General features: G+C 36.3%; 2 protein-coding genes across 10 annotated transcripts in view; one reads left to right on the top strand and one right to left on the bottom strand.

Annotated features, from left to right (window-relative positions):
- The window catches only part of stxbp3 (syntaxin binding protein 3), a 45,370-nt gene extending 42,876 nt beyond the window's left edge, over positions 1-2,494 (top strand). For both annotated transcript variants that reach the window (XM_008115041.3, XM_003223598.4), the window contains exon 19: positions 1,622-2,494. In XM_008115041.3, the coding sequence (XP_008113248.2) occupies positions 1,622-1,719 (98 nt within the window). In that variant the 3' untranslated portion in view covers positions 1,720-2,494. The remainder of the gene's footprint in view (positions 1-1,621) is intronic.
- aknad1 (AKNA domain containing 1) lies at positions 719-26,343 on the bottom strand. 8 transcript variants are annotated; one of them, XM_008115042.3, is made up of 16 exons: positions 25,999-26,343; positions 20,442-21,570; positions 20,023-20,082; positions 17,765-17,906; positions 17,500-17,642; positions 17,336-17,395; positions 16,700-16,833; positions 15,136-15,292; positions 14,557-14,714; positions 11,676-11,779; positions 11,428-11,569; positions 10,589-10,689; positions 9,707-9,817; positions 4,624-4,705; positions 4,174-4,312; positions 719-4,098 (listed from the first exon to the last, which is right to left on the bottom strand). In XM_008115042.3, the coding sequence occupies exons 2-16, from the start codon at positions 21,471-21,473 to the stop codon at positions 3,949-3,951; spliced, it is 2,715 nt and encodes a 904-aa protein (XP_008113249.2). In that variant the 5' UTR covers positions 21,474-21,570; positions 25,999-26,343; the 3' UTR covers positions 719-3,948. The 8 variants fall into 8 exon arrangements, with proteins under 8 accessions (XP_008113249.2, XP_008113251.2, XP_008113252.2 ...); XM_008115044.3 differs by having other exon boundaries at positions 719-1,131; XM_008115045.3 differs by having other exon boundaries at positions 21,515-21,570.
- Between the last annotated feature and the right edge of the window lie 22 nt (positions 26,344-26,365).

Genomic DNA, 26,365 nt, shown 5'->3' with positions numbered 1-26,365 from the left:
GAACTCTGGGTCATCATAACTGGCCAGTAAATGGAGTATTGTTACTAGTTTTATTTTTCATTGTTGGGTTGTATGTTGTGTATTTATGTTTATTACTTGTATTATTTTTAAATTGTTGTATGGTTCTGTTTTTATTATGTGTATTGTACTGTATTGTTTTTATCATGTTGGAAACCACCCTGAGTCCCCTGAGGAGATAGGGCTGTATATAAATAAAGTTTTATTATATTTTTATTTGGAACAAGCCTGTGAGATACGCTTTTGAAAAGAATGTGGAATGTGGGAGGGTGAGTGAGCAAGTGTGCACACAATAGTTGGAGAAACAGACTAGTGCTTGAGCATAGAGTAATTTCAGTTACGGTTCAAGATCTAAATAACTACTTCTAGCTAATGCTGAGCTTTTAATTAAATCTAGATACATGTTTTACCTTTAATCAGCTGATCTCTGCATTGCATTGTGAAATATTTGTGAAACGAATCAATTATAAAAGGAGCTTGCCACATGAAGTTGTTGTTTGGAGGATAGGCGTGAATGTTTTAAGCTGCTAGTTTTATGGGAGTAATTTCAGGTTGTTCCGTTGCTGAGCATGGCCAAACAGGTTTTATCTGTTGATAACTTCCCTGGATATGCCTCATTCTTTATTTATTTAAGTCATCTAAATGTCAGTAAGCATGATAGCTTCCTGCTGAGTGATTGATGTTTGAGCATTCAATGATATGACTTGGGATCTAGGTGTATGTTTATTATGGAATCTTGAGGACAAATAAGACAGCATGTTTTTGTAATATCAATGCTACAGCAGGAGAAAATAGATTAGACCAAAACTAGTTGCGAGTTTAAAAACATGTAAGTTACAGAAGATATACTTTGCCTTTAAAAAACAAAAAAACAAACAAACCCCTATTATCCATTTACAGTACTTTATTGCACCTTTTCAAAATGGTGTTGGGAGGCAAGGGAATTATTTTCTACTATTCACAATTTGTTTTTGCTGTTACATGCTACCATGCTGAAATTGACTTATGGCAATCCTATAAATTAGATAGCTCAAAGTGTTCCTATTATTGACAGTTCTAAATGGATCTTGAAAAATCAGGAGTTGATGGAGTCAATTGATTGAGCCAATCGATCTGTAATGACAGAACCACACCTTTTTAAAAATGAGAAACATTTAAAATAGCCATCAGCTTACATTGTACTTGCTAAAGAATGAAAATAGGCAAGGCTTCAAATACTTGCCAAGAAAACACTATGATAAGGTCTATTTAAGTCACAGTCAACTTGAAGGCACACAACAATTGACACTTGCTCACTGTAACTAGTCAGCATAGTCAGTTGTGATCTCTGCAATTGCAATACCCTTTGAGATGTATTCAGTTCGGAAGGGCGAACACTGAATTCACTTGCTTTGTTTGCAGCATATTTCTACACACATTCCCAACTAGACTATGCTAGATCCAAGTTCATTTTCTATTACTGTTAAGGTTCTGATCTTAAAGGGGCCAGAAATTTTAAAAAGTCTCAGTGTGCTGTATGTTAAACAAAAAAAATGTGTTATTTTTCAATTCTGTTGGCTTGTGTTTATTTTCACAATTTCTTCTATATTACATTTTTAACCAGGTTCCACTCACATCATCACACCTAGACGACTACTGGATGATATAAAAGCACTTACTGTACCAAAATCTAAGGATACTGTGTATTTTAAGAATGAATAGAAGCGATGATCCTCAAAGGTTTTTGGTTGAGCTTAACAAAGATATAAAGAATACATAATATAAATATGGACACAATCAAACCCAAGTTAATATTAAGTTCCATTGATTTCAGGGGGAGAAATGTTAAATATCTTTGTATTCTACATTGGAATCAATGGGATTTATGCATTTAGCGTGACCTGGTTTGTGTCCTGTGTACATATTTTATAAATTAGTGTTATATTTGGGACTCGTTTTATAATTTGAAATCTGCTGCTTTTTGTTGGGGGAGGAGATAAAAATGTGTAAAAGTGGAGAAATTATGTAACAACTTGTGTTTTTATATTAATGTAGTGGTTATAGGTGGCATTTTGCTGTGAAGTGTTCAGTGTAGAGAATGTTCACTAAGGAACGCAGTATGCTAGAACTTGGAAAAAAATGTCTGTATATATGCTAATGACTTTTCGGTAATAATGTGCAAACTTTCTATCTTGGAATCATGTTTATTTCTAAACGTACTGTTATAAAAGGCCCATCAATTTAAGTATCAAAGAAATGTAAATAAAAATGTATAGCACAATTTCACAACTGCAGGATGTTAAATTACAATATGTAAGAATTCCCTGAAGAAAACTTGCAATGAGGTACAAGATATAAGGTTAATGTCTTCCAGAGAAAATAGAAGAGAAAAATAATGATTGTGTGTTTGGAACTGCATGGATCTTTCTGTGGTATTTGGGTAAAGGTAATCATGAAAGTACTAAACATTTTACCATCAATAAAGAACTTTGAAGAATTTTCTGTCTTTTTTTTTAGTGATTTTGCTAAATTGAACTCAAAGAGAATGCAGTGCAGGAGGGTAATTCATTGACTGATCTTCCTTAGCTTGTAAAACTACCTCCATCAGTAGACCTTCCCAAATGTAGTCCCCTTCTCCTTCCTGTCATCCTTTATTGTTGCTGGAAGGATGGAGAATGAAGAGAAGGGAGGAGCATGTTTCTGTCAAAGTGTTTACAACTACAGTCCTATAGAGGCTTTATGCTTTTCTAAGATTTTGGAGCAAAGAAAGACTTATTTATACCGGGAAGTACAGTGATACCTTGAATTAAAAGTTTAATTTGTTCCATGGCTGAGCTCTTAATTCAAAATGCACTTATCTCAAAGCAGGTTTTCCCACTGAAATGCCATTAATCCATTCTGGGGCCCCAAACACCCCTCCCCCAATTTTTTGTTACGTGTTTTTAAATAAGAAAATGTACATTATAAATAACAAATAATGTATAAATGCACATTCACATGGAACAATAAAAAAGAAAAAATAACTTTAAGATGGTAGAAGCATAAAGTTGTGACAAGGAAGCACAAAAAACATCAAAGAAACATCATTTTCTTCATACTGTACTCATTCCAGCCTCACTCCTTCTCTTGCTCTCTCTCCCTCTCCCTCATCATGAAGCCAAACATACCAGGAATAAAACTCTCAAAATCAACTAACCTAAAGTTCCTCAAAGTGGACAGAAATCTCCCAAAGTGGACAAGAGTGGGAGGTACAAGGCACAAAAACTGCTCCCTTGAAGATCTAAAGCCCTGTACTCTCATACTAGTGTTTCCTCTGGTGCTAGCACTTAACTCAAAATGCTATTATGTCAAAGCGAAATCCAGGCCAAGCAACAGCTCTTAAATCTGAACACTCTTAAGTTGGGACATTCTTAAGTTGAGGTTCCACTGTACTGAGAGTTCTTTGCACGAACTCTACTGCTACACAAATTATGTTTTTTCCCCACAACAAATATAGTATGTATCTTACCTTTGCACATGAATGAAAATTGCATTTGTACATGTGATAAAAGCTTTTCAAATATTGCACATGTAAAAATACACCCTGAACATTTTTACATTCTAATACAAAACAGCATTACATTTTGGACAAAAAGAGAAGAGTCTGCTTACTACAAAACTATAGCAGTGCCTACTATATAACACATTGCCTATCTTATTTAGTTTACATTAGAAATATATTCCAGGTTCCAAAATGAATTCTAGGTACAGTAAAAAAAAAAACTTCGCAGAAACATGCTTATCAACTTAACATCTGTATAATTTATGAATTGGTATAATGCTTTTCTTTTGACATTTGACAAAGTAAAGTTTTTAATGAACATTGGGAAAGGATAAGAAAATAGTCCATTTTAATCCTTTACAAATGCAAATGTTTGTTCAGACATTGTTTTGATAGTTTTCATAACACATTCATATACTGTGCTGGCTCCTTGTGACACGTGACGATGTCTGAATGTTGGCCTTGGTTAAATCTTCTGAAATAACTTGCATCATGTGTTCTGAAGTTCTCTTCAAGCTGTTTGCAGTCTCGATAATGCCATCCAAAGTGGAACTGAGTACCTGTTTGGACAAAAATGTTACTGAAAATTGTTAAGTAACAACACAGTCCATGCAGGTTCAAGGATATTCTCTTACCGCAGCACTTGTGTGCCTGTTTCTCTCTGGACTTGTTAATCTCCTTCCATACATATCCCTACGACCCAGATACTGTGGAGAAATGATAATGGTGTCCTGCATCTTTGAATAGGTGGTTTGTGGAACATGTAGATTGTGCCTAGAAAATAAAACATCAATGCAAGCAGTTCACTGAGGTCAAAGCAAAACACATCCCCGAAAATACATTCCAAGTTCAATATCAAGTAGAAGAGTGTGACCGGAGGAAGGCTAGAATCTACTAGATGAGCTATCGGGTTCTTTGTGTGTGTGCACACGCATGCAGCCGAAATGCTTAATCCATTTTGTTTTTACTTTGTAAGTTAACTTTTTTATATATTTTTGCAAAGGGAATGGCAAACCTACACATGGAATTTCAACTTATAGCTAAGTTTATAAGTGGGTTTATTTCAAATTGATTCTGTACTTTACCTGTCCCAAAGTCTGTCTATAAACTGTTCTGGTTCTTTATAATAAATTCTTTGAAAGCTGGTATCTGCCTTTTGTGAAGAAGCTGAAATTTTGAAAAAAGTAAGTTAATAGGCATATCCATGATCTCGGCTCCAGACATCTGTTGTAAGCAGTGAAGATTTGAATAGTAAGGGCAATTACTGTCATTTAATTAATTAGAAAATGTATTCTTTGAACTAAATATAGTCTTTTCATAGCAGACTGAAGTTTACAAACAGGAGCAGTTGGGTACCACTGTAAATTTTAGATTGCATGATCATCACTTTCCCTGTTTGGAAAAAAGATAGGACAATTCAGGCTGCTTTATTGGTGCAAAAAAAGATTTTACACAATGCTGATGCACATACAAAAAAACAGGAAGCTGCATTATATATATTTGACACCTGTAGGCTAATTCCATAACAATTTTCTGTGGAGTCTCAGAATAAATTTTTAAACTGTTTAAAAGGAAAATCAAGACTATATATAGCATAAACAAAAGCAGCAAAAGCAGAAATTTTACAGCATACACCAGAATACAAAAATAAAAAATAAAAAAACAGATTATATGATTGTTTAAATAAGCCTGATGAAGAGGTATGTGTTCAACTGGTACCAAAAATATCACAAACATGGCACCAGGTGAGTTGCTTTGATTTAGCTGTTTTGAATTTGAGATATTCTACTCTGCAAAAGATCTAAAGGTGTTTGTAGACACATTGGGGCGGGTCTTTCAGGTCATCTGGTCTCAAAAAACATTTTAAAGGGTTAAATCATTATTTTCAAAGTAGCTGTAAAACAGTTTGGGATCTAGTGAAACTGACAAAACATATATACAACACAGTCAAATGACTCCATTATAGCTCTTGACTCTCTGTAGCAAACATAAGAAACCAGAAGAATATAGGTTAAATTCTTCTGAAGACTTCCTCTTTTCCCTGCTCTCTGCATTTGAAAGGAACTGGATCTTATAATTTCATCTTCTGGTTAGCTTTGAACTGAACGTATTTTGATGTTTTTCCTTGAAGGGAGCATAGATACAATCTTATCTAGAGGCTACAATATGACCTTTAAAGCACTATGTTTAATTTAATCAGATATACCACGGAGTAAAAGAAATCTGGAGGATATGCCAATTTCAGATTTATCGTATCCTTTAATATAATTGAGTCTTTGTTCATATAAAAATGAGTTGCAGTGTGAAGTGAGTCTAATGAAACATAAGCAAAGAAAACTGGTAAATACAACTCAGCCTGCTTCTGTATTTGTGGTCCTAATTTAAGTATTTTGAACATATTCGTGAAAACCACCAGATCTTCCAACTGAAACCTCTGCAGTGCAGTCTTGAATGCCTGAGAAAGTGACACTATTAGGCAAACATCAAACTTGATGTGTGGTTTAGCTCTAAAGTACCAACTATTATTCAAACAAACTTTTGTACCTAATGAGGATATAGACATATGAGAACTTTGTTTCTACTTGTTTTAATTAAAAAACATATTTTATGTGTGGCCAAAACCCAAAAATAACATATAAAACAGCTCTGTTTTTAAGCAAAGCAATTTGTCTAAGAACCACATATGTGGGGCTGATCGGGGTACATTGTAGGGGTGATACGGAAACATTGTAGGGGTACATTGTAGGGGTGATGTATATATTGTTTTATCATATTTATGTACCTAATTATTATAAGTATTTTATTTAACTGACTATATGGTGTATAATCATGTTTAATCAAACCTTTTTGTTAGGTTTGGAACTGTAATATGGCCGAAGGGCTAATTGATAAATTTACTACTATTCAAAAATAAACTTTTGTACTCAATGAGGATACGGACATATGAGAACTTTGTTTCTGCTTGTTTTGATTTAAAAAATTACCAATATTTACATTATTAATTCCAGATGGAAAGAACTGGAATAGAAACCTAAATGTGGTAGAAATTGAAATTAAGGCCCCATCTACACTGCCATACAATACACTTTAATAATAATAATAATAATAATAATAATAATAATAATAATAATAATAATAATAATTATTTTTATACCCTGTCTCCACCTCTGCAGAGGGGACTCGGGGCAGCTTACATGGGGCCAAGCTCAGATAAAAACAATAACAATGTAAAATGCATCAATGGACGAAAGACATACACAGTTATAAAATTTAAACAGTAACCTATAAAAATAAGTAGCAAACTTAATACAAACTAATAAAACATGAATTAAAACGAAGAGGTTGTAAACGTAGACTGGGTAAAGTGCACCATGTAAATGTTGTAAACACGAGGTAACTAATAAAGTGCTGCAAATTCGTGGGAGAGTAATTTGGGGTGGGATGCATTAAACTGCAGGGTAGATGGGGTCTCACAGATTACACTATGTAACAAAACTTAAAAAATTTCCTGTTCCTGGTTTGAAAGTGTTATTTCTTTTTTAATTGTGCAGTACTTACTTTGAAGGTAGTTGTTACTGTATATTCCAGAAACTTCGTTTTTGTGGCTGCCACAAACTATGTTGAATATAGGTTGAGACTTGAGATGTTCATTGAAAAACTAGAGCCAAATGTATTGCACGATGTCCCACAAAAACAACGTTTTTACAGCTTAATGAACTTTTCCATGTTTTTATAATAGAACCAATTGGGAAATGACATTTATAACCCAGGAACAAAAATCATGTTACATCATGTTATCAGTAAGTTAAGACATCCAGGACCTTGAGAACTTAACTGCTTATGTTTGCATCCTTGTATACTCAGCCATATTAGTGCTGAATTAAAAGTTGTCATTTCTTTCTTTTCAGACTCTAGCAAGGGAAAATTCTCTCTGTTGCCCAGTAAACTCAAGATTGACCAGGACATGTGAGGCAGGACTATATAAAACTCTTCTCAAATGTTAAGAGAAGTAACTCTTGCAGGCATCTTCTCTCTCATGGGAATCCAGAAACAACACAAGACACCTTCTTCTCATGACAATTGGGATCAGCTTTATATAGATCTTGATCTCATGCTACTCTCTGAGGCCCAATCCACACTGCCATATAATACAGTTTGAAACTGCATTATGTGGCAATGTAGATGGGACCTCAGTCACCTGAAGGAGTGAAAGCAGGAGGGGCGGTGCACTAGCTGTGCTCGCAAGAGAAAGACCACAATGTCAGGTCATTTTGTTGCATCCCAAATGATGAAGGGCAGGTCTGTTCTGAACATGGTTGGTGCCTGCTTTTAATAATAATTTATTTCTTATAGCCTGCCTCCATTTCCCCGAAGGGACTCGGGACGGCTCACATGGGGACAAGCCCTAAAAACATCAGTTTGATGTACAATTAAAACATAAAACAAATTACAGAATCAACATAATACAACAATTTTTAGAACATATTGAAATAAACACAACCATATCAATTAAAAAGCAAAGTGGAATTATTTAGGTTGCATGGAGGGGCAGGCTGTGCAATTGTGGAAAATAGGACTATAGCAGCATAAAGTGCTGAAAACCAGGTAGGAGCACTTGGGATTGTGAAATGAAGTGCAAGCTGATTTATTCAAATGTGCATTTAAACAGCCATGTTTTCAGTTCTTTTCGAAATATGGCTAGGGTGGGCGCTTGTCTGATCTTTCTGGGGAGAGAGTTCCAGAGCAGGGGGACACCACCAAGAAGGCCCTCTCCTCTGTCTCCACCAACCGTGCTTGTGACAGTGGTGGAAGCGAGAGTAGAGCCTCCCCAGCAGATCTTAAAGCCCGCACTGGTTCATAGGAAGAGATACGATCACGAAGGTAAGAAGGACCTGAATCGTATAGGGCTTTGTAGGTCATCACCTGCACTTTGAATTGGGACCGGAAACTTATAAAATCATATACCTTTAAGGCAGTGTTTGGGTCTCTTCTACCTAGAGCAGTGTTTCTCAACCTGTGAGTCCCCAGATGTTTTGGCCTACAACTCCCATAAATCCCAGCCAGTTTACCAGCTGTTAGGACTTCTGAGAGTTGAAGGCCAAAACATCTGGGGACCCACAGGTTGAGAACCACTGACCTAGATAGTTGTGGAAGAGAAAATACAGCAGGGCAACCACAGTGCCAGAACGCAAACCTTCAGCATTTGACATGTAAGGCCATTTGGTGAGCACCCAATGCTTGGAGATTAACCTTTGGATTGTAAATCAAGGAATACAGGATATGGGTGTCCTATTCAGCCCAATACAGAACTGGACTTTAAGCTTCCAAATGCCTAACATTCCATACAATGTGGCCCTGGAAACATCTGTATCTGAATCTGATGAGTATAAATGAGGGAATGTTTTGTTTTGGGTTATGTAAAATTTAGCAAAATGTATTGTCTAAGGCTTGCTTTACCACCACCAGATCCTCTGAAGATACCATCCACAGATGCAGATGAAACATCAGAAGAATATGCTGCTAGAATATGGCCATACATCCCAGAAACCACCCAACACTTTACCAAAATTGTTTTTGCATTCAGGAAAAAACAGGTTTAAGGAAATTCTTTCTAATGCAAGAGAAAGTGAAACTGATAGATTTTCCTCCTGTTTAAGGAAGAAACACGACAATAGTCTTTAACAGAGGAACAACTGGCTAGTATACAAGTACATTTGTATCTGTAAATCTGCATCTGTTTACACCAAACAGCCCTATTTACCAAAGGCTTGTCATGTTGTGACTTAACTTGCTCCACTGAGATCAATGCAGGATTTAAGCACAATAAATTTTAGTTCAGTTGGATGCCTTGGATCCAGTCCAGATCTAGTCACATGTAAATGAAATCATGTAAAAGGCCTTCTTTTGTTTGGACATGAATAGATGTTTACTTGCCTAACTGAAAAATGCATCCCTTCTAGTACAATGCATTGTATACAGACTGAATCCCCAGGCTGGTCTGCATTCAATTGTATTGCTGACTCACTTCTCTTACTCCAGCAAGGAATATATGCACTCAAAATAAGTTTATACATATGAACATCCTCAAGAAGACAGGTATACAGATTATATTTTAGTATTAATTATCTTCAGAAATCTCCACATTATATATCATACAAGATAGTCTACCTTGGTTTGGTTTGTTTGAACCCACTGTAATTGAGCCATGATTTTGAATCCTTTCTTCTTCAGTACTTGAACTGAGACGGCTACAGAATGAAATCTCTTCTGAATCACTATCTAACCTCCGCAAAAAAAAGTTACACAAACATATTAAGAAATTATATCTTAACCTTCATATATGACTGCTGAAGATATTTCAGTTTAAGTCTTGCATGGCCCAATTCAAATTTGTGATAACTTCTTGAGATACCTATTTTAAGAAAATGGAACAAATAAAACCCCAGCAGAAGTATATTGATTGAGCCACAAAAAAACTTTTAGTTGCCACATAGTAATACCATGCACATTGTTGTTATACTTCCAAGTAGGCAACAATGCAAGTTTTCTGCTGAGGTTTAAAGCACAGGAGTGATTTAAAAAAAATAGTTCTACACAAAATGGCTGCTTTTAAATGAGGTTCTGGAATTTATAAAATTGTTGCCCTGATGTACTTTATAAAATACCCAATGTATTTGTTTAATAAGCTCTTCAGGGAATAAAGATGTAAGTAATATTTGAAACAATACCTAAGAGGTTTTCACTGAGTAAGGCTCATAGGATGTATTTGATTTTTATATAAAAACTATTGTAAGGGTTCAAGTCTATTTGGACACAGATATTCAGCAGTCAGATTATTACAAACTGTTTTGATTTCATATATTTAAAGTGTCAACTCTTCCACAAAAAAACCGGTATATCCTGGAATAATTAAGTTTTGACTACATGTCACTGGCATGCCATGAGATCACTGCAGTTTTTTTACTAGAGATACTTCGCATGTAACTGCTTATTTTTTTTAAAAAAAAAACAATGTAAGTTTATCATTTTAATACGAGTGAAACTAGGTACCTGATGAATTGAAATCTGCTGCTTTCCCTTCTAAGAAGATAGAGAACTGTTCACAATCTGATTTTCCTCTGTCTGTTTTCCTGTAGTCCTCTTTTTTATTTCTACATTGAAAATAGAAGTCTATAGCTAGCATGAAAGTGATAAACAGTGCAATCTAATACATGCCTCCTCAGAAGTAAATCCTAATGAGTTCAAATGCGCCTTGCTCTAAGGAAAGAAGCTACACAATTGCATCTTAAGGCTAGAAGACAGGGGTATCATATTATTTTCATAGAGGGCCACACAAGCCTTATGGTTGCTTCCAAAGGACTGTTAATCCATGAATGGAGAATCCATGGATACAGAGGGCCAACGATATATATATATTTAACATAATTATGGCGCTCTTTAGTTTTTGCCCAATTTGAGTCCCCAGATACTATTGAATGACAACTCTTACTGCTTTTAATGAGATGCCACGTGGTCTGAGAATAATGGGAATTGCAACCCAACAGCACTTATGGTTCTGAGTTTGGGGAAATGTTAAAGGACATTTTAAAGTCAGGCATCCTATCCACAAGCCTTGTATCTAAACCCAAACCCCACTATCCTGACTAAACAGAACAACTAGAAACCTTCCAAATGTTACTGTATCACAACTCCCATTAGCTCTAGTCATGATAGCTAATGAATACAAGAGCTATAGTCCAGCATCTAGAGGGCCACACAACATGGATTTGGCCTACAGGACTTGGGTTTGACACATGTATTATAGGTTATGCTATAAATATTGCTTTGACTTTTCAGTTTGGTATAAGAATACCTATACCCAGTTTAAGTTTAGTGCTAAGTATACTAACCTATTGGAAGAACAGGAACACGTTGGTCTACTTGATAACTGTATTTTCAGTCTAGGGTGTATAATAATATTATGTTCCTTTGACGAATTTCCCAACTCTTCAAGAAACTGATTTGAAGGATAAGTGGGATAAGTGGGACGTCCTACAAGAAATGTTACATGGAAAAAACGATTAGTGGTTTATTTCTATTAGAATTCCTTCAATTATTGATTCAAGCTCCTGCAATTCATTATTTTATCTAGGCCTACCTTGTTCTTTTGATCTGCTGGGACCAACTGGAGCAGATTCAGGATGGTTTGTACTGCAGGGATTGGCTGAAGGTGGAGATTTCATTTCCCAGTAACTTAAATTTCTGTTGAAAGAAACTTAAGATTTGGTGCAGTGCATGCTAGAAGGGATCAGCATTTAGCAAATGTGATGATGATGATGATTATTATTTCATTTCTTACCCGCCTCTCCTCGCGGCTCGAGGCGGGTTACAGCACAGACCAAACATATAAACATTGCAAAAATTCTATAAACACACATATTAAAATGTAGCTCTATAAAAGATACATATTAAATGTATTCCTATAAAATACATATTAAGTACACAGGGCAGAGATTAAACACAGGGCACAAGTTTAAAATTCATGCTTAAAATAATAATGTCACCTCTCTAGTTTCTAAGGCTGTTGAACTATTTTTCTAATTTTATGGACAAGAATTCTCCCCAAAACTGTAGTTTTTGAAAACTTAACAAGTTAAAGGATATTTTTAAATTATATATACTTCCAATAAACAATTATTCACAGTTGGCAAATGTATAAAGGAAAGTAAAACTGCCAAAATATGATCCATACCATGTAGAACTATATACAGTGTTCCCTCACCTATCACGGGGGTTATGTTCCAGGACCACCTGCAATAAGTGAAAATCTGTGTAGGGACACTATATTTATTTTAATATTTATAGATTATTTTAGTAGTTATACACTATTTTAAGTCTTTATCAACCAATCGTGTGTTGATAAATCGCCTCCGTTGCTGCTTGGACTCCTTTTCTCTCCCTTTGGCTTTTCCTTCCTCCCTTCCTTAGGCTGTAAATTGTAATTTTCTATTATTTATAATATTCTTTTAGAGTTTATTGAAAAACTGCGAAATAGCGAATCCACAAAAAGTGAACCGCGAAGTAGTGAGGGAACACTGTAAATGATAATAAACCACTATTGTATCCTCTATCCTCTTTTAATATAAAAATAACAGACCTCAGGCAGTTCCCAAGTTATTAATCTGTCATTTGGTTTGAGTTGTCCCATCTGAACTGCATAGTTGTTGAAAATCTGGTCTAGTCTGGCTACATTGTCAGTATTAGGACATAATGATCTCCCCTAGAAAATAAGCCTGTGGCTATTTCAAGCTTGCAAAGTCTCATGATAAATTTGAAGCTTAATTTTCAGTTCATCCTTGAACTGCTACTTAATTTTACTGCTGCTCTTAGCATAACATTTTTGCACTTCTGCTTTAAGAAGGAGGGACATAACAAGATGTCTTTGGTGAATTTTAAATGATGATAGTTTCAAACTAAGATTCAGTGTGTCCCCCCCAGGACAGAACTGCAAAGTTTCATTCAGAAGGACTATGGCTTTGATGTACTGCTAGGCATGATTCAGTTTATTGCCATGGATAACTAGCAGTGTGGGAACTGAAGTGTGAATGAAGTGGGCTTGATATGATCTGGTTGAAAATATGACATCAAGACTTGGGCCCCTTCTACACTGCCATATCAACCAGATTATCAAGGCAGATAGTCCACATTATCTACTTTGAACTGGATTATTGGAGTCTACACTGTTATACAATCCAGTTCAAAGCAGATAATCTGGATTTTATATGGCAGTATAAAAGGGGCCTCGGTATTGAGGGGAAAAATATTTCTGTGCAAGCTGCTGGTGATACCTAAAACAATTATTTTGCTACTAGTCAAAGCATTTAGATTTGGAGTATTTCATAGGCTCTCTTTACAGCGTCAGTGGCATGGTATGAGCACATCTACTTCTTTTTGGCACAGAGTTTTACTTTAAATCTGCCTTTGGGGATCATCATAAGTTGCTGAGATATCTGAAAGTAAGCAGAGGGTTAAATCTATTCTGTAAAATCAATGCAGTGTTGCACCACTTTAACTGCCATGGCTATGAAATTGTTGCAGTTGCAGATCCACGGGGTCTTTAGCCTTCTCTGCCAAAGCGTGCTCTTGCCTAACCAAACCATAAATTCCAGGATTCCACAGCATTGAGCCATGACAGCAAAACTGGCATCCTTCATACTATAATGTAGATGAACCCCCAGTCCAACCTATATCAGCATAACTTCTTGCATTTGAGACACTCTGCAGGATTATAATGTGGGACTGGATTTCAAAATTTACCATGATATATCTAGCTAAAGCATAGTCTACTTGATTGTTTAACTCAATGGTGGATAACATTAGATGGTCAATTTTGCAGACTGCATAAAGTCCCGAAAATGTAAAATGAAGAAATCAAAACAGGAAGTGGATGAATGCCAACTTATAGTTTCATTTGGGAGATATGGATGTTAAGGATTCCTGTATCCTGTTTTCTTTCATAACTGATACTGGAGGCTTTCAGGAACAGAAATTTGCTTTTCTTTTTGACTGATTTTTTTATGATGAGAAATCATGGGGAGAGTCAGTGGAAGGCTCCAAAAATGCCCTAGGGGGTCTACACTTTTCCTGTAGTTTGCTAAACCACAGCCAATGGATAACACTATGTAACAAAATTTGAAGAATGTTCTGTTCCTAGTTTTAAAGTGTTAGTCCTGTTTAATTGTGTGGTACTTACTTTGAAAGTTGTTGTTATACTCCAGAAACTTCATTTTTGTGGCTGTCATAAACAATGTTGAATTGGTTGAGACTCGATGAGATAGTAATTGAAAACTATAGCAAAACGTGCTGCAGGATATCCCACAAAAACAAAGTTGTTGCAGTTGAATACACTTTTTTCATGTTTTTATGATATAACCAATTAGGAAATGACATTTATAACCCAGGAACAAAAATTGTGTTACATAGTGTAACACATTATGCATTAAAAAAATTAAATGAATGCCATTGAGTGTAACACGTACTGTGGCTGGAAGAGATGCCCTCCACTACCTTGACTAGGTTGCTGATATCTCTTCTCCTCCATATGATCACTTCTATTCTCTCCATATTTCTCATTTTTAATATTTACTTCCATAGCAGTCTTTTCTGGAGAGTGACTACTTCTGGAAACGACAGGACTCTGTATGTATGATCATACAGGAAATACAAAATTACAGTAAATGAACTATGGAAGAAATGCTCCATTCATAGCAAGCAAATGATATTGGAAAGTCTTCAGTGCATAATGACAAATTTGAAAGTTATAACTTTTACTATTTTTATTTGAACAGTCAATGTGACGAGAAGCCCTTTAGGAAGAATACTATCATAAGCATTTTCTCCCCTAAAATTAAAAAGTACTAAAGCATTCGAGGAGAAAATGTTTAACAGAACACCAAAACATGTAAAAGGCTTCATGTTAGTGAAATTTGGTTGGAATACTTTAACAATGATTTTTGAGTAGTGTCTGGAAAGGTTGCTATCTCAGTTAAAAGGTTGTTTAAAAGAGTTAAAATCAATTAAAATAACACTTTATTAATTTCTAGAGATTACTGGCTTACCTCAGAACAGTTTGAATAAGAATAAGATACAGATTTGGGAGATGTGAATGAAGGTGATGTTACAAATGTTGAGGAATGGTGATTGCATGTCTTATCAATATTCTCTCCGATACCTTCGAGCAGCATTCCAAGCTTAAATATTTCTCCTTCTACTTTCCTAAAGATAAATAATATCAGAAATATAATATTTTCTCTTCCCTTCATTATAATATTATTGATACAGTAGAACAATATACAAAATAGCAGAAGTCAAATAATTCGGTTTACAATACTTAACATTTAATACTGGCTGAATACTGTTGCATCTGTCTTCTGCAGTAATCACTAAAACACTGACCATGAACCACTATCTACCCAAGCTTCTGTGCTAAATGTATACACTCATTCACTCCCAAATGACAGAGACTATAATGCTAATGAGGTTTCCTATTATCTAAAATCAGAGGAAGATACCAAAGGCTCCCTCTGTGTGATACTTCACCAGAAAACTGCATATGCTGGCCCACATCAGACACAGATATATATATATTCACATCTCCTTTTAGATGTCAATGGGCAAGAGTATTGCCGCCTTATTCTACAGTACCCAAGCTTAAATTCAGTGTGTAAGAAGACCATGCTTTTCAACATACATTCCTGGAAAAATTGTATCACAGTGTGCACAAATTTCTTGGTTTGCTCCCAATCCCTACCAAATTTGGTGGCATCTATAGTCTCCACCCATAGTTTCATTCGAAATAAATGGTGGGTGGATTAAAAGTTCCTTCCTCCACATGGCAAGACAGAGTAATATAATGACGGTTTATGTGTGGCGAACACCTGTTTCACATTTACATAATTTTAACTACTCATACTTGGGAGTGTATTTGAAAAAGATATCTATTTCTATAACAACAAATGGGCAGGAAAAGGCAGATGAACCTTTCCTGCATGAACTTAGGCTGGATCTACACTGCCCTATATTCCAGAATCTGATCCAAGATTATTTGTGTTGGATTATATGAGTCTGCACTGCCAAATAATCTGTGATAAGAAGATAATCCAGAATCAAATCCTGGAATATAGGGCAGTGTCAATCCAGCTTTATTCTCCCTTTGCAAATGCTCATTAGGCAGCTTACCAGCAGGACTGAGATTACTTCTTATATCAGCCTAGGGGATGGATGTAAGACTGAACTGGTGAACGATCGAAGGGAAGTGCATATTTCTTGCTGGATATCTCAGTCATAGCATGCAATTTTATAAAGCCAAATAAAGATAGGTATCATCTATCCCCTACATTTCCCCCTGCTAATATTTCTGTCTCCACAAATTCCTCCTCCCACATCTGCTTCTTCCCAATGTTCTGGCCACCTGAGATGTGAAGAAATCCATGAATTTAGAAATTTACAGACCAAGTGTACCCAATGCTTTGCTAATGTTGGCTCCAATTTATCTGAGAGTAAGCACTGTTGAATTCAATGGAGTTGAAACCTCATTGTTTCAAGCAGATACATACAGTACAGCAATATTCAGAATACTGTAAAGACACAATTATTAACAGTTCCATTAAAAAAAAACTTGACCTGTCAGGATCAAATTCTACAATGCTGGGTGAGGAATACTTATAGCTTTGAAGTCGTAGAGAACAATGCTTCTCCTTTGTGGTTAAGTAATTCTGTTCCAGTTGGTCCAGTTGCCCTTTTAAAAGCTTTAAAAGCTACACAAATAAATAAACAGAAGACATTACTTTGCTATTGTTTGGCAATTTTACAACATATGTTATGATAATTTTACTACAGTTTATTCAACGTTGTCCTTAGCAATATGTTTGACAGAAGTTAGATAAGACTAATAGCTACATTAGATGACACTAACCTTTGAAAACTGAGCTCCATTTTAGATGGTGCCAAAACAAAAAAAAGTGCTACCTTGAACAGATGAAATCTATTCCCCAAAATCAATCTTTTCATTTCAACAGATCTCTTATGTTTAACTGAATGCCTATTTAATAAAAGCCTTGCATTTGAACACTCCTCCTTTAGCCCGGCTCTATATTATCCTCCTCTTCATCATGCAGATGAGTGTCCTGCACATGGAGACTGTCCTATGTATTTCCATGGAAATGCAGGGAGTCCAAAGCTTCAATTAACCTGATGGATTATTATTGGGACTTAAAGTAATGCTAACATTTTCAGGAATATCTACAGAAATGCACTAACCTGATGGCGTTCCTCTGCTGGCAATACACCTTCTGTCATACATTTAGAAAATGTTTCCACCTTTTAAAGAAAAGTATGTCAATTATTTCAGCTTTTAGACGTGACATCAACAAAATGTGTTTCATTAACAAAAATAGGCTTAAAATGCATGTATGTCATATTACTTTTGCTTTCATCTCTTCTGTCTGTTCTTTTAACATTTCAGAAAGCTTTCTTTCTTCTGTTACTTTTTGCAACAAAAAAGGATTCATGGGTGATGGTTTTCTTGCATCAGCTAAGGGTGAGACCATTCCCCCAGTCTGCAAGTCTATAAAACAGAAAAAGGGCAAATGGTTTTGCAACTACTGTTTAGCATTAATTAATTGAGCAACAGAGTGTAGGAGACTGTGATAAGCCTGTAAAATAATAGCAAATATTTATTTGAATTACCTGCAAGAGGTGATTCTGAGAAACTGAGCATGGGCTTCACAGGAACAGTTACAGGTGGAATTGTTGACAGCTCAGAATTTATTCCAGTGCCTTGTCCTTTAATATCAAAGTTTGTTCTATGAGAATTTGAGCTTGGAAGTTTCTGTTAAAAGATACAAAATAATTGTAAAGTATAAAATCACCATCCACAATTAATATATATATGTGTGTGTATCAAATGGGAATGTTAAAAGTGCATTCAAAGGACAGGATAACAACAGCAGCATCAACAATAATGTTATCTACTACTAATAGGATAACAGTGATCAACGGTGTTTGCTTGTAGGGATGCTGTGTGCCATCAGCATACTCAGGGAATCACTCCTTAAATCTCTAAATTACTTATTAATGTAAGTATTGAAAACACACCCTGTTTCCCCGATAAGACATGATCTTATATTAATTTTTGTTCCAAAGGATTTATTAGGGCCTAAGTATAGCTGCCTGGACACTATTTAAATTGACTTTTTATAAACTATAACTAGGGCTTATTATTTGAAGTAGGGCTTATATTTTGAGCATCCCCAAAAATCCTAAAAAATCATGCTAGGGCTTATTTTCAGGATAGGTCTTATTTTCGTGGGAAACAGGATAAATGATAAGATAGAAACATGCGTGCTCATTCAACCAAAACGTATATCTCATAGGACCAAGATGTCTCAGGACCAACTGGAATAGGCCCTATAGGCAAAATAACAATCACTATAACCCTATGCTCCCAATTCCCAGCCTTGTGGTCCCGTTTAGAATATGCCACAGATAATGTTTCCGAAACCAGATGGAATGTGTAAGGTTAAATTTCTCCTGCTCCTCTCCTACTATGCCTTATCAATCATGATGTGTACAGCAGGATTCGGACGAAAGCCTATCCTGAAATAGGTCCAGACAATAATTTCAATCCAAGAATATATAGATGGATGACATCCTAGAGATAAACTGTTTCTTCACCATCATCCTACTAACACAGAGCAGATATAGGCCCCTTCTACACTGCCATATAAAATCCAGATAATCCAGTTCAAAGCAGATAATCTGGATTATCTGCTTTAATAATATGGATTATATAGCAGTGTAGAAGGGGTCATAATAATGTGCTTCTATGCATATTTGATTAGATCAGAATGGATTTTGTGCTAACAACATTCTAGCCAACTTCACCATTCCCAGGTCACTGTTAAAACTAGGGAGCTGAAAAAGTTCTGACTTGCAAAACAAGACAATTATGAGTGATTATGGCAGCAGCTTGAGTCTTGTTAGCACCTCATATAGCAACTAGGGCCTTGACAGGAGGAATGCTTCTGTCAACTAGTGATTTCATCAGCCTCCCAAGGAAGGTCCTTCATGGCTTCAGAGGACAGAAACCACACTACAGCTCTCATCGGGATGTCACAGGGCAGGGGAATGACAGTACATTCACTTTCCTTCACTGTCTTCCTGCCAAATCCAAGGCAGTCCTCAGCTTGGGCTGAGGACAAGCGATGAAAGCCCCATGGTTTCCACAGTTATGAGTTTCCCCTGACAAGGTACCTTTGTTGTAAATACTTAAACTCCAAAGAACAACTACCCTGTTGTTCCCATAAGTAGATCTAATCCTAGTGAAGTACTCAGTACACCAGGAGACACACCAATTTGTCTCTAGTGGCCAACACAATGAACACTGGATCTGAACACTCTGCTGGACACGAATCATGGAGACTGAATACTCATAAACTATAACAATTTTCTATATTTTTTTGTTCTCAAATCTATTTTAATTTAGCACTAAAGAACTAGGGTGGACAATACTAGGAATGTTCCTGTTTACCCACACAGTTCAGCTCTCTCATTTGCAATTAAATAATACAAGGTTGTTTCGTTACTAGGGACTGACTCAGCCTTCAGCAGCAACACCTTGAGGCTTGAAGGCAAGCTGAGAATATATCTCAAATACAAAGGTTGGGAGCAGTCTGGAAAAAAATTAGGAATATTAATAGTTGGTGATAGACTGAATCTATTGCCTATTGCAAATTGTATCCAACAACAATAAAAAAGCTGGGTCAAGTGTGTCTGCTCTAAAAGAACTGTGTGCATTATATATTTAATATAAATAAAGTGTATAGGTTTAGAAAAAAAAGTATGGAAGATAGCACATTGCACTAGGCAATTCATACTGTAGCTTCATGGAGAAAATATTTTGGACTAAGAAAAGGGGCCTCTGAAATAATGCATTAGAGACTTACCTTAGCATTAAACCTAAGGTGATCAATATGATTCTGAGCTTCAGCATGTTTGGTCAGCATCTATGATTTCAGCAAATATGACAAAGAGAATATAATAATACACATTTAAATCTAAATCAAGCAATTTCCTATCAAAGTCAATATAATTCAAGCAGCTCAAAATAAAACTGCATTCACACACTGTAACCAGAGAATTCAAGAGTTGTGAAGGAAATAAAATATTAACTTGGCCAGGAAAAAAACTTTCCAGACAAACTCCAGAAGAGTCTCCCTAATATTTAACTGAAATTTAGCAAAAGTATACCCTAAGTCTGTATCTAGAAACCTCTACCCACCGAAATCAGATGCTCAGCCTTTAAAGTTAGAAACAGATTGCATTGCAACTCAATTAAATGCAGCCAATATAACCTCTTATCTACCTCTAAATGTTGGTCAAGTTCAGCTATTCTCATTTCCTCTTCTTCATTCTTGGCTGCAACAGATTCCAAAGAATTCATTGCTTCTAGAATGTCTTTCACAACTGCTGATTTACCAAGCAAATTTGGGGAAGTTTTAGCTCTTTTAATTATGGGATTTGGTTTGTTGTTACTTTTTTCTTTGGGTATTTTAATCTTAGGAGCAATCTTAGAGAAATCAGGAAGTTGGTAATGAACCTGATGTTGACTGTATTTTTTATTTTGAGAAGATCCATTTATTTCCATTAAGTATTTTTGTTCTTGATATTCATCTTTTGGGATTGAGGTACCACCTAACTCTTCACTGATTGTATCTTCTTTCTGGGTTACTAATTGTGAATTATTTTCTTTGAGGTCTTTTCTCCCATCAGGGGCATTAATGCTATCCTTTATTGTAAACTTCTCAACTTGGATGAAACTTTTTTTAACTGATTCACACGTTATTTTTTGTTCAAGATTATTTTCTTCTTCCCTTGACAAAAATATTCTCGCATTTCCTGAACTCTTAGTTTTATTTTGGATAGTTTCATCAAAACTTTCAGTAAATGATATTTCCGGTATTGTTTCTGAATCAATTAAATTACAGGAACTTGCTAATTCCTCTTTGGGAAAATGACGCAAAAGGACTTTTGAGATTTTGGAGTTAGAGATGTGTTGATTTCTTCCTGAACTAATAGCATCCCAAGTTAGTAATTCTTTTCTTGCTGTCATAGTAAATTCAATGTCATTTTTCCTTGAAAGAGATTCAAGACTGATTTTCTTCTGAGGCAGTTGCGTTTTGGTATCTGATTTTTCTTGTGAACAATAGCTCATTTGGGAAGATGTCAAGGTCAAAGCACTTTGAGAGGCATTTTCCACAGAAGGAAACTCTTCCAAGTTTTGAGAAACATAATTGTATTGATATCTATTTTGTAGATCCCCATCATAAGGCAAATCTTCTTGCTCATCATCAGTATTGTCTTCAGGGTAAAGCACATCAAATAACGTATTAGTCATCTAGTTTTCAAATAGTCACTGTCCTTATCTATAATACCTACTCATCATATTTTGATCATATTCCACATTATGTCCGCTGAATGTTAATATTCAAATCCTGTAAGAATTGAAAGAACACAAACACTTTAACAATGGATAAGAGAAGAACTGATCTACACTTTTTCAAGTAAAACCCACAAACTGTAAAGTGACATACTTCTTAAAATGTAAGCAAGGACCCTAATGGCTAAATTTTAGCTTTAGGCAACAGAAATTATTATTACTATCAGGTGCAATTTAACAAACAATTTAAATAAAGATATCCAAAAATATCCTTTGCTTTACATGTCATGGTTTACATTTGTTATACTAAATTATTATCCCTATGTTTGAAATCGTTATTTTATTATCTTGGCAATGAAGACTTGGAAACCTTGAACATATGCCCTAAGATTTGAATCTATGTTACTTAGGTACAAGTAAATGTGATCGGAATTGTGCTGCAATGCTATATATGCTCAATTGCTCATGTCAGAGGAACTATCACTAAACTCAGTGGGATTTACTTCTGAATAGATTTGCATAGCATAACACTGATACCTTTTATAAATGTGTCAGCACATATTTCCAACTTCCTTAGATCCGTGAACCCATTAATTTTCCTCGGTTATACAAACAAACATGTCAACATTGTTAAAGTCTGAGCTGGTTTTGGATCTAGGTTACACCTTGCTACACACCCTCTGGTAACTGAGATATAAATAACAGATAAACATATGTTAAGTACTACTCCCAAGATTTTTATTTCAAGACATGTTCCTTTCTTTCAGAACTCACATTCTGCTCACAAAATTGGTTTTTCATTAGACACACAAATGATACAAACAGCACTTCAACAGAAAGCAGAAATACAGTCGTTACAATGACAAAATGCCCTTATACTTACACACTACAGGCAAATATTTGGCTGATTGCTATAGTTATAGCAAATGAGCTAAACATTCTTACACAGCTTTCTGTCGTCTACTACCAAACTGTTTAAGCTCTCTTTTTTAGTGGATATATTGTGTTACATTGACTGTAACCTTATCCTGAACAGAGCCTGGAAACCTGGAAGAGCACAGTAACTTTATAACTGCAACACACACCTTGCTCTTTATTGTTCTAGTTTTACGCTGCTATTGTTCAGTGGGATCGCAAAAGCAATATAGAGTCAGAAAACAACACTCTTACTGGGAAAGTTGAACTGAACCCAGTATCATTTAACAGTTACGTTTTGCTATCGCTCAGACCTTTGAAAATATTTAGAATTGGATCTTGGATTTCTTGATTCTTTCAGAGTTATAAACATATTTACTTCATCCATCATACAGGGAATTTTAATTATTTATATAGGAGGGTCCATGAAAATTAATTATTTACTAATATCATAGTCACCATATGGAATCGCTTCCAAACTGAGAGCAAGCATTTGCATCTTGAAAGCCTTATGAATTATTAAGATGGATAACCTCCTGGGATATTATGCAGAGTTAAATGAGAACTGCAGTGGAATGAGATCATTCCGTATTTCTGCCAGAATCTAAAAATTCCCTACCCCCACCCCACCCCGATTATATTCTGGGAAGTGAGAGCCAGTGTGGTGTAATGGTTTGAATGTTGGACTATGACTCTGGAGACCTGGTTTGAATCCCTGCTTAGCCATGAAGCTGGATGACTGGGTGACTTCGGGCAAATCGCTCTCTCTCAGCTCTAGAGGAAAGCAATGACAAACTTTTTCTGAACATCAAGAGAGCCACAGTTGCCATAGTTCAGAAATGATTCGCACACCACAACACAATAAATATTCTAGGCAATTACAATGTTTAGGTAAAGAGACCTTAAGCAAGATCAGCATCTATCAGCGCTAAGAATTATTTTAAGTTCAGTGACATAATGTAATGCTGAAGCAAGAAACACTGGCATCTTAAAAATCTCCCCTCCAGCACTTGGGGAGGTTCAAACAGAGGCATTCTTTGAACATCCTGGGCAAGATTATCACGACACAGCTGGAACATTTTTTTCCACGTGTGTGTGTGAATGTTTACCAACTTCTGCTTGGTAAAAGGCTGTTCTGACATTAGAAGAGATCAGGACACCAAGAGCATATCTACACTGACCACTTGAGTCAGTTTCAAAACAGTATGGAAGAAAATGGTTTCGCTGCACAAATGATTATATAGGAAACTCTGGAACCAGTTTAAGGTCAGGGTGGTAATTCCACTGTAAGTGCTCTGAATCCCCTTCAGGGTGAGAAGGGTGGGGTATAAATACATTAAATAAATAAATAATACACAAACTGATGCACACTAAGGCTTTCTTTCGCATGCTTTTGTGGAAGTTTGCTACTTGTTCACAGTAGCTTGGGGCTACAGTAGTTTCAAACTGCTTTAAATTAAATTAAGTGTAGTGAGGTTCTACTAGGTCTAGGTGACGAATGGACTGTAAAGTATCATATGGGATATGAAAGATTGAGTCTGTAAATCCTTCTATGCCATTCATAAACTGGGCACTACTACTCTTGCTGTACTGAAGAAAAGGATCACAAATGAGATCATTTTAAACCCCAAACAAGGGGGTCCTTATGCATTTGATGGGGTGGGCTAAAGTCCACAAGAGGCCATTCTATAATAAATGTGTTTGTCTTTAAATTTCTATAGAACTTTGAAATGTTTGGGAGAAAAATGGGATGTAAATAAAAATAATTCATCAAGCATTTTTCCTGAAACATGCTAACATAGTTGTATCTTTGGAAATCATATTAGATGGATTACTCTAAAGCAAACAGTTAAGAAGCATTATTATAGTGCAAGATTACTACAAGTCAAAATTGACTTGAAGGCACACAACTACAAAATGGTATAAGATTTCAGTGTAGAGCAGGACTACTGAAGAGAGGAGGGGAGATTTTAATTCACTGTGGCCAGTTTATTTAAACTATTCCTACTTACCAAGCATAGTTGTTTTAAAAAAAACAGCAGGGAAACCTCAATTCAGTTAGCATCAATGGAGGGCTTCCCATGTCTTAATCACCTGTGATGGAAGTGTATGAATTTTGGAATAAACCTGGGGTCAAGCTTCCTTCCATCAACATGATGGGCCCAGTCTGAGTGGGATTATGTATGCTTGATTGAGACCACCCATTTGCTCTGACAATACATCTACACTGTAAAATTAATGCGGTTTGACACAACTTGAACTGCCGTGGTGCAATGCTATGGAATAATGGGAGCTGTAGTTTAACAAAGTCTAGCCTTCTCTGCCAAAGAGTGCTGTTCCCTCACATAACCACTACTCCCATGATTCCATAGCATTGAGCCATGGCAGTTAAAAGTGGTGTCAAACTGCATCAATTTTACAGTGAAAGCAGATATGGAGGTTTATCTTGTACCCTTGGTAGAAAAAAAGAAAAAAGAAGTGCTGTATGTCCCACATTACTGATGGGAAAAAGTAGTGTTTGGTTTCAAGTATCTGTTGATCCTGCCAAGCATTTAATAAACTCTACAGTAATAAGTGTAACATTCATCCAATGTTCCAAAACAAACTTTGATGTTGACTAGCGTTGCCTATAGTCAGCATTAAAATTTCTTTTGATGGGTTCCATCAGGTCGACAGGCGTTATGAGAAGCACATTCCATAAGTTGAATGAAAATTACAAGGGTGTTCCCATCTCAATGTATTTTGCCATAAGTAAATATTTTGACCTCTTTCCAAGAGTTCCAAGTCAACAGCTGTAATTATCCTAAACTGTCCTCTGGCCCTAGCAGATTAATAAATATTCCTCCAACTAATGCATATTTTTGCCTCCAGGCCACACCTTGTGTTGGAGGTATAAGCGGGGAGAAGGGAAACAATATACATGCGCCATGAACAGAACACACATTCTTCAATGCATATGGATATGTTTAAATTTCTGCTTTCTGTTGAGATCTAGGATAAGAGAAAAACAATGATGGCCCTTCAGCTCTTACAGACTTCAAGAAGGCCCAGCCAGAATGGCTAAAGGTAAGAGATGGTTGGAAACAGGAGCTGGGGCTTTATATGAAATGTTTTCAGTGTCACCTGAAGGGTTCTCCCTCAGAGGGCCCTTCCACACAGCCATGCAGATAACCTGCAATACCTGCTTTGAACTGGGTTATCTGAGTCCACATCTGAGTCCAGACTTGTGTTTGATATACCTGTTTTAACATTTTATCTTGTAAGATTGTCCTTTTCGATTGTTTTACCGATATTGTTGATTTATTGTTGTAAATTTGTGTTTTTGTTTTGATTTTATATTGTGATGTTGGGCAAGGCCCCATGTGAGCCGCCCCGAGTCCCTTCGGGGAGATGGGGCGGGGTACAAGAATAAATTATTATTATTATTATTGTCATATAAGCCAGTTCAATGTGGATTTTATACAGCTGTGTGGAAAGGGTAATGGTATTGGTATCCCAAGGTACAGGACTGGGTGACTTCAGTCAAGCCAAACCTGCTCAACTTTAGAAGGCCATGGCAAACCTCTACCTGAGCAATATCTACGGAGAAAACGTTAAGGTTGTTGAATGCCTTCCAGTCGTTTCTGTCATAGGGTTTTTTGAGTCTGTCTCGCCCAGTGGGTTTCCATGGGTGAATGGGGTCTCCAGAGTCGTATTCCACGGCTCGAACCACTAAAACAGGGTCGCCATACGTCAGGGCCACAAGAGAGACCTCTCTGCGGCCCTCCACAAAGTACCTCCGCGCCCTCGCGCTTCCCTGTCCAATCCGGATCCGAGGAACGCCACACGTGACCTCCCAACTCTGAGAGAATTCAAGAAAGAGGAGAAAGGCCTCCTTGCGTTCCTATTGGCCAGAGCGAAAGATGCGCGCGGGCGGGGGCGTGGTTCAGCGGGAA

Source organism: Anolis carolinensis, chromosome 4, assembly GCF_035594765.1.
Source record: "Anolis carolinensis isolate JA03-04 chromosome 4, rAnoCar3.1.pri, whole genome shotgun sequence".
Lineage (NCBI taxonomy): Eukaryota > Metazoa > Chordata > Lepidosauria > Squamata > Dactyloidae > Anolis > Anolis carolinensis.
This window is presented reverse-complemented; position numbering and strand designations above follow the sequence as displayed.

What these genes read in the sequence shown, in the direction of transcription:
- aknad1 (XM_008115042.3), bottom strand. Translation starts at nt 21,473, where the DNA reads ATGACTAATACGTTATTTGATGTGCTTTACCCTGAAGACAATACTGAT. An exon ending in CAGAAGAGATGAAAGCAAAA is followed by an intron (nt 17,396 to 17,499) that starts GTAATATGACAT and finishes TTTCTTTAAAAG; the next exon opens with GTGGAAACATTTTCTAAATG. An exon ending in CAGCAGATCAAAAGAACAAG is followed by an intron (nt 11,570 to 11,675) that starts GTAGGCCTAGAT and finishes CATTTCTTGTAG; the next exon opens with GACGTCCCACTTATCCCACT.